The sequence below is a fragment of the Pteropus alecto genome, unplaced genomic scaffold (genome assembly GCF_000325575.1).
Source record: "Pteropus alecto unplaced genomic scaffold, ASM32557v1 scaffold25, whole genome shotgun sequence".
Classification (NCBI taxonomy): domain Eukaryota; kingdom Metazoa; phylum Chordata; class Mammalia; order Chiroptera; family Pteropodidae; genus Pteropus; species Pteropus alecto.
The window spans coordinates 10,783,047-10,795,290 of NW_006441955.1; the positions used below are offsets into that span (position 1 = coordinate 10,783,047).

Below are 12,244 nucleotides of genomic sequence, written 5' to 3' on the forward strand. Positions count from 1 at the left end.
TAAAACAAAACACAACAAAACAAAAACAAAAAAAAACTAGAGAGAGCTCCCAGCTTAATGACTGCCATGACTTTTACATAGTTGGAATTATTAGAATTCCAAACAGAGTGGAGAGACCATGCTGAACACCTCAGGTGACCAGGAGAGGCCCCAGAAAGGTCATTCTTCAGGAGCCCTAGAATGAAGCCTACTCTAGCCCCACTCTAACAAAGCTTTAAAACAAGCCTCAAAAGAATCAAGATGTTCTACAGGTAAATTAACTGCCTGTTAAAACAAAACTTGACCCTCTTTAAAAGCGAACAACATAATTCAAACACTCTACAATGAAAATTTTATATAGTCAATCCATAATTACTAGAGATATAAAGTGGGAATATGTGACCTATAACCAGGAGAAAAGTTAATAAAAACAGATATAAAAATGACAGAAATGAAATTATCAGACAAAAACCTTTAAGTGGGTGTTATAAACATATTCAAGTATTTAAAGGAACACATAAAAATTCTAAAAATAAAAATCAAGTGATATTTCTAGAGCAGAAAAATAAAATACATGAAAAAATAATAAATGACATACTGGCAGATTAGCCACTTCAGAAATAAGAAAAAGGGGAGAGTGACTTTAATATAAGGCAATAGACACTACCCAAACTGAAGGACAGAGAGGACAAAGGATGAATAAAATTAACAGAAACTCAGCATCCAGTAGGTCAATATTGAGGGGTCTAATGTGTGTGTGATTAAAATCCCAGAAATATTGGGAGCAGGAGGAATTCATAAAAATATATTTGAGAAAATAATGACCAAAATATCTAAATTTTAAAAATATATTAAACTCACAGATCCAAGAAGCTCAGTGAACTCTAATCAGGATAAACATAAAGAAAACTATATCAAGACATATAACCAAATTGTTGAAGAGTAATGATAAAGACAAATCTTTAAAACAACCAGAGGACTAAAGACTCATAATAATTAGGAGAGCAAAGACATAAATTATTGTGGATTTTTCATCAGAAAACAATGTAAACCAGAAAACAATAGAACAAATCTTCAAAGTGCTAAAGCAAAAAAACCTGTTAACCTAGAATTCTATAGCTGGTGAAATTATTCTTCAAAAGTGAAGGCAAAATAAAGACATTCTGTGACATTAAAAAAATAAATAAACATGGAGAAATCCAGGGCACGATGTAGCGATCTGTTCTCAAGAGGTGAGGTCAAAGAGGGGAGTCAACCTGGGGACTTAAAAAACACACATCCCTCCCCCTGAAGGTTATTACACAATGACGAAAGTGATGAAAGATGTTATGGGCTATATATATTTGAGAATTTTTTGCTTTGGTACCCATTACTGAGTGGGAACCACTATTGTAAATTTATTTGCACATTTATAATGCTCCATTCCCTACTACCACCAGTACTAGACTGTGAGCTCTGAGAAGGAACAGCCCTCCCTGTACCTCCCCTTGTTTATCACTGTATATCTGGCTCATGGTATGTGCTCAATAAATAATTGTTGATTTGAAAATACTGTGTGAGGTTTCAAAATACAGCTCCATCTACTCTTTCCAAGTAGAAAAAACAATTTCTAAGGTTCAGCTTTTCCACATTTAGGAAGATACCACAATAGTATGTGGATATTGGGGGAATATTGGGGCAATGCGATTTTACAAAGTAAGAAAATGTGAACGTATTAGCCATATTGTAGGATCTCTCCATTCATCCAAAACTAATCAGAATAAAATAAAGGAGCATTTTCCATTACAAATATATTTAGAATTTTACTTTCAGAGACTAAATGGCAGAAATACCAGTGTGTACATGCGATGGAGTAAAAGTTAAAACAAAGCAAATTATCCTTCATAAAGTATGTCACAGGTCGGTAAAGGTTTGGCCCAATCTCTGCTACATTTATAGTCCTGTCCTGTCCATGCTGTTCGCAGTGCTGATGTTGAGAAAAAGCAAAATTCTGAGGTGTCCTACAGGTCATTCCTCTAAACTTTCATTCAACACAGGAAGAGATATTTAACATTTATGTGAGTCCAGATATTATGTTTGTAACAGGATATGGAAATGGGGTTCTTCCCTTCTCCTTTTCAGCTGGAGTCCCAAAGGCTGCAAGTCAACAGTACATGCCAAGTGCTGGTGAAGCCCACAATTCTAAAGTCAGGCACTTGAAACCCCATGTGAGTCTTGTCACAGGGCAGCTGAAAACTTTGTGACTCTTGTAGCCCATTGCCTATATAGAAGGTATATAATAGTTGAGGACTATGGGAAAAGAGAGAGAGGAGACTTTTGTGGTAAGGAATGAGAAAGACTCTCTCCTAGAAAAAACTTTAGTCAGGCTCCTCGAAGTCCTCTAGGCCAAGACCTTGGTATCTGTCCTTACCAGGCTTGCAACTTGTAGCAACAATCATGTTGAGTAAGTTTAGAGAGAACCCTCTCCACTCCACCCCCAATATCTAATCACCTTGACCAGCCTTCAGAAAGAATCCTGCCAAGTCGGTTTAGCCAGAATCTCCCCTTACTCCTAATACTTCCTGGAAGTAAATACTTCCATCCCCTAACGCCCCACCCTGTGCTCTGTCTGCAAATCCCAACTTGTCCTTGCTGTATTCAGAATTGAGCCCAGTCCTATATCGAAATCTTTTTTCTCATATTGCAATAATCCTGAATAAAATCTGTTCCTGCCACTTTACAAATGTTTAGCCCTGGTTTTCTTTGACAAGAGAGTCCTCCTTATTTCTTACCCATCCCTCACAAAGAAGAGGGGAGGTATAATTTTCCCGCACCAGGTGAGAGGCTTCAAGCCAAAAGGAATTTATCTGTGCTTTGTAGAGTCCATGGGGTACCGAGAACCAATGCCACATGGAATATGGAAAATTCCTACAGGCAAGAGGTTGGTGAGGTTGACTGTGGTAGCAGCTAAGGAGAGAGGGTTCTTTGGGGAGGAAACTGCACTGACACTCATAATATGACAAATGCGTGGGACTTAGTATGGACCCCGTGGCACAGCCAGCCTGGAGTCATCTTGGATCTCCACAAAAGGACTGCCTGAAGGGGTGATATGGCATAAGGGGAGCTGAATTGGCAGATGCCCGAGTGGGAGAGGGACATTAGCTAAAAGCCCTGTCCCTATCAAGGACACTGCACAAGGAAGGTGCTGGTAGAATGGGGGTGGGAGAAGTGAGAAGGGTAGAGGATGGTCTTGGAGGAGGGAGCACAGGGTGCTGAGTGGAGAGTTGGCCGCACCTCCACCTATCTCACCTGGAAACCTTACAGTTCTAAAACTGGTGTGCACAGGGGAGCTATATTAGCTCATTCATAGAGTTATATAAATTGTATCCTTCCCAGAGGACAATTCTGAGGCAGAAGCAAAATAACGCTTGCACAATGCTACCAAGTGTGAGAGTCTTTATGGCGAACCTCTGCGGCTGCCCCACTAGGGTTCAGTTCCAACTCTTATCAACCATATGGTGTGACTTTGACCTGAGCTGTCTCAACAGGCCAGAAGTATATTCATGTCTGAGGAAGGAAGCAGGAAAGAGGCAGATTACAGTTATAACTTTTATTTTGTGCTTTATGGTTTCCAAATTACTTAAAATCCATTATTTCCTGTGATTCTTACAGCAATTATTCCTTTAGAGAAGGAATCATTATCTTCTTTTCATCTCCTGGATGAAAAGGTCAATCATAAGATGCATGATTTGCTCAAGGCTACATTGGAGGAAGTAACAAAGCTGGATTTGGATCCAGTTTCCTCTAAGTCCAATTCCTACAGTCTTTCCTCAGAGCCCCTTTCATTCTGTTCCCTCACTTCTGAGCAGGCACCTGTGTCTTCGGAGGATATGCTAATTCTTCTTGCTTTCCTGTCCCCTCTCCTTCCCCAACACCTTTATGTCCGAGGAATAGCACAGATGCGGTAGCTGGTTGGGGAGACGGTAAGCCCCACTCTGAATTTCAGGCTCAGCTTCTCATTGTTTGGGGGCTTAAAAGTAAATTTTTGCAAAAGGGAAACGAAAAAAATAAACAGCTCAGTCCTGGCCAACTGTTCTCCAAGGCATACCCTCTTTCCTGAAAGACAAAAATATAAGATGAGGTTGGTGCTGACGCCCAGCAGGGACTAAAATCTTCTATCACATCTCCTAAAACCTGAACGAAGGAAGGGTCTACTAGGCCCTGGGGCTTTTTGCACAGAATAACATTTAATCTGACAACCACCTGGCTTAAGTAAGCAAAGCACAGAAAACATAAATCTGGACTCACAAACTCCAATGCCTTCGGGGGTCAGGCAAGTGAGGCTCAGGGGTGAAGGTGCAGATTATAGGGCAATAGAAGTAAGAGGCCTGGGCTGACCTAGAAAGTGGATGTCTAGCCTAAAGCTTCTCAAAAATCATTTAACAAACAACTGATGAAAGTGGAAAACAAAACTCAATGCTAACTTTTTTCAGTCTTTAAAAGTAAATGGTCCAAAAGTATAAGTTAGTAAATGTCAGAGCAGTTTCTAAAGTACAAAGCATCCTTCTCCTATGTCATGTTTTCCTCCTTAATGACTGGGGACCTCACTGACATGGATGGCTCTCTACATTGGAACTGCTTCAGCCTCCCACCTTGAATTGTCCACATACGTGGCAGTCCTTCCCCAAGAAAGGCCTTTGCTTCGAATGTGGGGGCTCCAGGCTGGATCCTTGACTCCATGGCTCATGCTTGGCCCTGTCCTGGCCACATCCCACTCCTTGTTGTATGAGTCCAGAAACAGAGGCAGAAGGGCAGAGATCCAATTCAACTCTTCCCACTTTATAGCCATGTGATTCAGGGCAAATTAAGTAACCTCTCTAAGGCATTAGTGGAAATGAGTATATTTAAGATGGGAACTTTATTTTATATATTATATGAGCTACATACCGAATCCAAATAATTTAATAATGTACACATCAAAACGAAGTATTTTAACACATCTTCTGGATAATAATAAACATTCTAGCTATAAAACAGCTTATCCTTAACTTCATCAGGTTAATTATTAAAAAAAACCACAGAATACAATTTAAAAGACTACCTTTAAATAAAGTTTTTTGGGAGGTAGCATTACTAAAATAACTTTCTATTTATTATAATTCTTTACTGTGATACTTTCCATATCGTGCTTTTAATTCTGAAATTTCAAATGTGCAGAAAAGTTGTAAGAATAATACAAAAACTTATCTTTTCTGAGTTATTTGAGCATAAATTGCCTACATCACCCATGAAATCTTCAGTATGCATACCCTCAAAGAAGGACATTCTTTGACATAACCACACTATAATCACCCAGTCAGGAAATTACCACCATCTTCTTCGCAGATCTCAATCAAGTTTTGCCAGTTGTCCCAATAATGTCCTTTTGAGGACCCAGTTTAGTATCACAGATTGCATTTGGCTGTCATGCAAGTGACTCTTCAACTTGTATCACTTTGGCATTTTTGAAGATGACAGGCTAATTATTTGGTAAATGTTTCTCATGTTCTTCCTTGAGCTAGTTTCCATTGCTATTTCTTGGCCAAATTATTTATTACTCTAGTAGCTGCCAAATTGTGAGTTTTAAAATGTCGTCATTCCTTCCACATTTATTAGCATTCTACTAAAGGAAATTCTTTCTCTCCTCCTCATTTTACTTATTCACTCATTTATATCAGTATGAATTCATAGATTCTTATTCTTATTCAAAGGATTATAATCTGTTATTTGTTTTGATGCTAAAGATATTCCAGATTTGGCTAGTAAATGCCCATTCAAGCTGGTATTTCTTTACTTTGGGGCACAAAAATATGTTTCAAGCTCATCTTATGCTTTCCCTTCCTCAGCCCTGGCATCAACCATTTTCCCAAAAGTCCTAGTCTCTTTAGTGGATAATGATATCCAGGAACTAAAAACTGGGCATTAGACATGCTCATTGGTACCAAGGCGGTGTTGCTCCCAGGGCATTTCTCCCAGGGTAAAGCTGGGGAATCTATGTATGTATACAATGTGAGTATATATTTAAATGTATATATACATCCATATTTATTTCTATATCTACCTACTTACCTGCCTACCTAATAAAAATCTGAATTCATAGAGATAACCTCCCTTTCCAATCCAATAACACAGAGTTCATTCTGTTACCTCCCTTTCCCTATTTGTAACTTCCTCTCATTATCCTCAGTATGTTTACTTATTGGCTCAGTATCTCGTTTTTATAACTTGTTTCCCATCACTGCCTCAAGCAACCCATGCAGATCCTGCCTCATCTTGCTCATGCACTGATGCCCACTCTAAGCTTCTGCCATCCCCTCCCCTTTGCTAATTCCTTTCCCACCCTACGTGGGCTATACACATTCCACATTAGTCACTACCACCAACTCTCCTCCATGTGCAATAACTTATTTTCTCCCTAAATAACACATATTCAATGCAAAAAGAAAAAAATGTAAAAAATAAAAGTATAAAAAGACCAGAGATGCAAAAATGCCGTAGTTAACCCCTCTAAGCCTCAGTCTGGTTACCTTTAAAGTGTTGACAGTGATTTAAACCTTGTAAGGTTACACTAGAACACATGCTCCATGAGAACAGTATTTTTTTTTTCCTCTTGCTTCATTCATTGTCATGTCCTCAGGGCTGAATGCTTGGCACATAATAGATACTCAGGATTAATGTTTATAGAACTAAGGGATCGGGAAATTACTCAAAATAATTTATGAAACATACTTTAGTCAATACTAAGCAATATACTAAGAATTTTTGTTATTCATTTTACAATGTTATGAGTTAAAACACCCCTTTGGAACTGGCTAGCTTGGAAACACGAGAGTTTTTTCACAGTGCCCTCTTATACCTTTCAAGTTGTCTACCATGTAAACATATTAACTTGATTTTAAAATCATAATTAAAATTATAAAAGGCAAAAGGACCTCTTTGGGGACTGCTTATAGAGTAGAATCCCATCCACTCAAGCCATAGCATTGAGTCACTCCTGATGATAATAATGACAAGCAAGCAGCTCCATTCCTTCCCCCATCTCATCTCCTTATTCTAAACTGACTTTTAGTTCTGTGAAAAAAAAGCTTGGGACATTTAAAAACTATAAACATGGCAAGTGTCCAGTCTTCTTTGTGAGCAAGAGGCATGAGATCTGAGTTTCTGTCCCCAGGGAATCTCGAGGAGAAAGCACAGTCACAGATTCACACTGGGCAGGGCTCTCTGGAGACATTCTAATGAAAACAAAAGATGACAGGGAGAAGAGCAGGGAAGGGCCTAGAGAGGAACTCTGGATTCACACACTCATCAGGGAAGGGCCTAGAGAAGAACTCTGGATTCACACACGCAACTCACCTACTGAGAAAGGCAGAAAGGCTTCCCTTTTTTTAAACTGTCCATTCTCCAGAAAATGCTCTGGATTGAATGTGTCAGGGGTAGCCCACTCTGTGGGGTCCTTGTGTAGTGCAGTCAGATTGGTCAGGATCGCGGTTCCCTAGAAAAGGCAGCAAAAACTCAGGCAATGGTTGACCTGCACGACACACTTATGCAGAAGGGTGGCAGTCCCCTGCTCCCAAGCCAGGGCTTGACCATATCCTCACCCTTTCCAACCCACTGTCTTTTGAGCCCAAACCACACCTCCCCCAAGGCCCTGCTCTTTGCCATGGGATAACTTACAATGATGGACTCGAATTGCCTGCTGGGAATTTTATTACGGAAGTGTGGCTACTCTTGACTGCGGCATGGATCTTCTTTATAGGGACAAGTCAGTGTAGGACTTGGGAGGAGACACGTATGCATCAGTGAGAGAATAACATAACAGCTTGCCAGTCAGTACTATACCAAAATCAACCTGGCTGCTCAGTGAAGTGATAACTACAGCAGCTTTACCAAAGTATAAGACTTCTTATTGACCCGTTTCTCCCATTTTTTTTCTCCTCCACTGTCTACTACACTGCACAAGAGGTTTAATAATAGAATCAGGTTGATCAATAAAAAAAGCCACTGTCTATACACTTATACAGGAAGAAACCCAAGAGTTCTCCTTAAAGCTTCTCTTTCACTCATTGTGCCTTTACTTAATCCTTCAGTGAGGCTGGTTTTTACTTTAAATTTCTTTTGATTCTGTCACCTCCATTCTATGTCCACAGTTGCCATCTTAGTCCAGGTTACCACCCTGCTTCTCAATACTCCTATAATAGTTAGCTAACTATGCCTCATATCCTCTCTGTCACCTTTCAATGTTCCACACTCTGAAAGCAGAGTGAGCCTTGAACATGATTTAATCATGTCACACTCATCTACCCACGCACCCACACCTTGAACTTGATACCCTTCAATAGCTTCCCATCACTCTTAGGTGACCGATCGACCCATTGTCTGACCCCTGTCTGGGCCACACTCTCTCTGCCTGCACTCCCATTACATTGGCTCTCTCTCGGTTTTTCAAACATGCTATGTGACCACTCATTTCCATGCCTTTTTAAATGTTGTTTACAGTGTCTGGAATATGTTTCCTCCTTATTTTGTCACTGAGCTAACTCTTAACCATTCTGTTATCCGCAGCTCCAACCTCGCTTACCTTGAAAGCCTTCTGTGACCACTCCTGCTCTTACTCCCCATTCTGGCCAGCCTTCCTCTTTATAGAAACCAATGAATTTTTTCCCTTGGGGAGTTATCATGGTTTCTTTCTCGACTTGAGCATTTTAGGTGCTTAACGAACATTTGTTGAATTAATAAAAAATAATAACTACTATTTAAAGCACTTTCTATATTTAGTACTAGATTAAATGTTCTACACGTCCGACCTTATTTTATCTCCATCTGTAAGGGAGGTTTAAATGCATTTCGCAAATAAAAAAAATCGAAGCTCTGAGAGGTTAAATAATGTGCCCAGAGTCACATAATGGGAGGAGGTAGAGTCATGATTTGAACTAGGTCTATTTGACATGAAAGCCATGGCTCCTAGCTTCTACAACATAGTCAATTAGATCTCTTAGTTCCCAGCATGAGTATTAAAGTCGAAGTTAAAAATCAGAGGTAGAATGAGTGAGCTGCACTGATTCTCTGGAGCTAAATGAATTGCTAGAAAAATGCTGACAGCACCTCTGGTTCTGCCTCTTGAGATCGTCTCCAAGTATGACACATGCAGAGAAACAGACAAACTGGAATGGCTCCACAGGGGCTGGCCACGTGGGTAATGAGAAAGTGCGGGAAATGTAAATATGCAGTGTACAGAGAGGACACTAGGGGACACAGGAGAGCCGTGTGCTTAGATCATGAGACCCTTGGGCCTCTAGAGATAGGAATTTCCTTTGTTGAGGACATGGACTTGAAATGGACCAACTGAGAACAATTGCAAGGAGACTCTTTTAAAGTCAAAGTAAAGTAACTCCTGTGTAGAGAACATGGTGTAGTTCAAAAAAAGATGAGCCTGGTAATCTGGAACTCAGTTCTTGTCACTCTGTCGTTGAGAGATCTTATGCAAGCTGAATCGCTCTGAGCCTTTATTTCCAATTTATAAAATAGAAATGACACTCTGGGGACTAATTAAGACATTTTGAAAGAACCTATGTAGTCTATGGCACATAATATTGCTTAATAAGCGTTGGTTCCTTTCTCTCCTTGGATTGGTTTCTTACGAGATAGTTCCATCACAGGGCTGTAAGTAAGAGCTAGAAAAATACCTGTGGGGATAGTATGTGAGAAACACCAGCACTGATGTGATGTTGGCCCAGGTGGTCTCAACTGTCCCTTCATATTTTAATATTTTATAACCCCAAGATTGTGAAGCAGATTTATTTTCAAATTCTGGCAGGTCCCTAGCCCTGTAAGATGCTCTATCAAGGCAAAGAAAAAAATTCCATGGCAAAGTCTAACTAAGAACTGCTGTCTGCTGTATCTTCACAAAGATTCACAATACACATTAATTGTAAAAACACCGAGAAATCCCACAGCAAAGAAAAGCCAATCTTTGCCTAAACATATTTAACCTAACATTCCCCTTCCCCTCCATAACTATTAATATCTAGCTGAACTACTGTTCTAAAGGCCACACAAGGAGGAAAAGAAAACTAGTATTACACATGGCTCTCTCCCCATTTAAGTGATTCGCTAGGACAAGGATACCATGTTACTTTTCAAGTTCAGATTTGTACTGTTGAAAAGATGAGCTTGAAGATCTGAGGCTGAGAATCCCCACTTACCTTGCGTAGGTGGTATCCACCCAGAGTGGTATCAGCTGTCACTTCCCTGGGTACATTCATGGGGATGATATCTCCCATTCTCTGCACCTCATGGATGACGGCATTGGTGTAGGGCATGGACTCTCGATCATCTGTGCTTGGCTGCTGTGACTGGCCAATCACTCTGTCGATCTCAGCATGTACTTTTTCTGGAAAAGAAGAGAAAGTTCTGTTATTCTATTATTCTACAACTTTCCTCGAGCCTGGTTAAGCTAAGGAATGGAACAACAGAATGGAAATGGCTAAAATTACAGTCGGCTCTACAGACTCATTATCCTTGGAACGGGCCCTTAAAGAAAGGGTGTGTGCTTCCTTCCCCTTCTTCCCTTTCTGTCAGTGGAAAAACAGCCTTAGTGAGAAGCCATCTTTGAGAGTGCCAACAAGGGCATCATTTTAGACATAACAGAGCAATGCATTGTTCAGATTTGCATGATAAAAACGCTCTGCAGGTTGACTGCATAATAATGTGAGTACACTTAAACACTATTAAACTGTACACTTAAAAAAAGTTATTTCTCAGGTCAAAAATTTAAACGGGACTCTGCAGAACCCATTTAAATTTTTGACCTGAGTGAGAAATAAACTTCTATCTTCTTATTTTTGCTGTCCGTTTAAAAAAATTTTAATAGTGATAAGATACACATAACATAAATTTAGCAGGTTAACTTTTTTAAAGTATACAGTTTAATAGTTAAGTATATTCACATTATTATGTAACCAATCTGCAGAACTTTTTTATCATGTAAAACTGAAATTCTACATTCATTAAACAATAACTTTTCATTTCCCCATATTCCCCAGCCTCTGGCAATGACCCTTCTACTTGATGTTTCTATGAATTTGACTACCCGATACTTCATATAAATGGAATCATACAGTATTAGTCCTTTTGTGTCTGGCTTATTTCACTTAGCATAATGTCTTCAAGGTTCATTCATATTGTAGCATGTGTTAGAATTTCCTTCCTTTTTAAGGCTGAATGATATTCTATTATAGTGCACATTTTCTTTATCTATTTGACCATCAATGGATACTTCGGTTACTTCCACCTCTTGGCTACTGTGAATAAAGCTGCTATGAACATGGGTGTAAACTTTTATCATCTTAAGCCATTATTTTTTAAGAGCCTTTATTATAGAAATCAAGTCTATATTCCAACTAGGAAGCTTTTAAACTTTTTAAAATTGTAATTGACAGTCATAAAGGCATTTTACATTAAGATTCAGGATACATAAACATAAATAAATATATATATATACATATGTAAAACATATATATACACACATATAAACCATATAAATATGAGTAAAGTTTAATGAACAAACTTATCCTTAGTACATGAGAAGCATTCTGATCTATTCTATTTTTATTTTAGGAAAAAAGTTGGTCTTGATCCACTAAATTGATTTTATGTCCTGTTAATAAATGATTACCCATAGTTTAAAAAACCATATCATGACAGATTCTGGGACCTGGAGAAAGAAAAAAATTATAACAGCCACTGTCACTGAATGGGGAAGATATACAGTCTCTGGGGAAGATGTATAAATAATGTGTAATAGGCACCTAATATAGGTGCATTAGGTCTTCTCTAGAGGGAGAAAGTGCTTAATTTCCTAGAGGAGTGGGGAGACACCTTGTTAGAGGTAGTATTTAGCAGATTCTTCAAACAGAGCTAGTGGTTTACCATTTAGAGCCATTAAGGAAATACATTCTTGTAGAGGGAAGAGCAGAAGCATAAATAATGACAGTGCGAAGCAAACAACATGTAATTTAATGGGGCTATCACATAGGGTGGGTGGAGTTGAGGCTGCACAAGCAGAAAGAGGCATGTCAGAGCGTGCGATATACCAGACTAAGGATTTTGAACAGGGCAACAGAAGACAGTGCTTAAAAGGACGGAAGGCTAGGACCAGATTTCTTTCTTCTTTTCTTTCTTTCTTTCTTTCTTTCTTTCTTTCTTTCTTTCTTTCTTTCTTTCTTTCTTTCTTTCTTTCTTTCTTTCT

At 39.1% G+C, this 12,244-nt stretch overlaps 1 protein-coding gene across 1 annotated transcript in view; it reads right to left on the reverse strand.

The window, feature by feature from the left end:
* Positions 1-3,890: 3,890 nt before the first annotated feature.
* LOC102885276 (cytochrome P450 2J2) overlaps positions 3,891-12,244 on the reverse strand; it is a 22,052-nt gene continuing 13,698 nt past the window's right edge. Inside the window, exons 7-9 of the mRNA XM_006919461.2 lie at positions 10,200-10,387; positions 7,351-7,489; positions 3,891-4,074 (exon numbers count right to left, since the gene is read on the reverse strand). Of these exons, the coding sequence (XP_006919523.1) occupies positions 3,896-4,074; positions 7,351-7,489; positions 10,200-10,387 (506 nt within the window). The 3' untranslated portion in view covers positions 3,891-3,895. The remainder of the gene's footprint in view (positions 4,075-7,350; positions 7,490-10,199; positions 10,388-12,244) is intronic.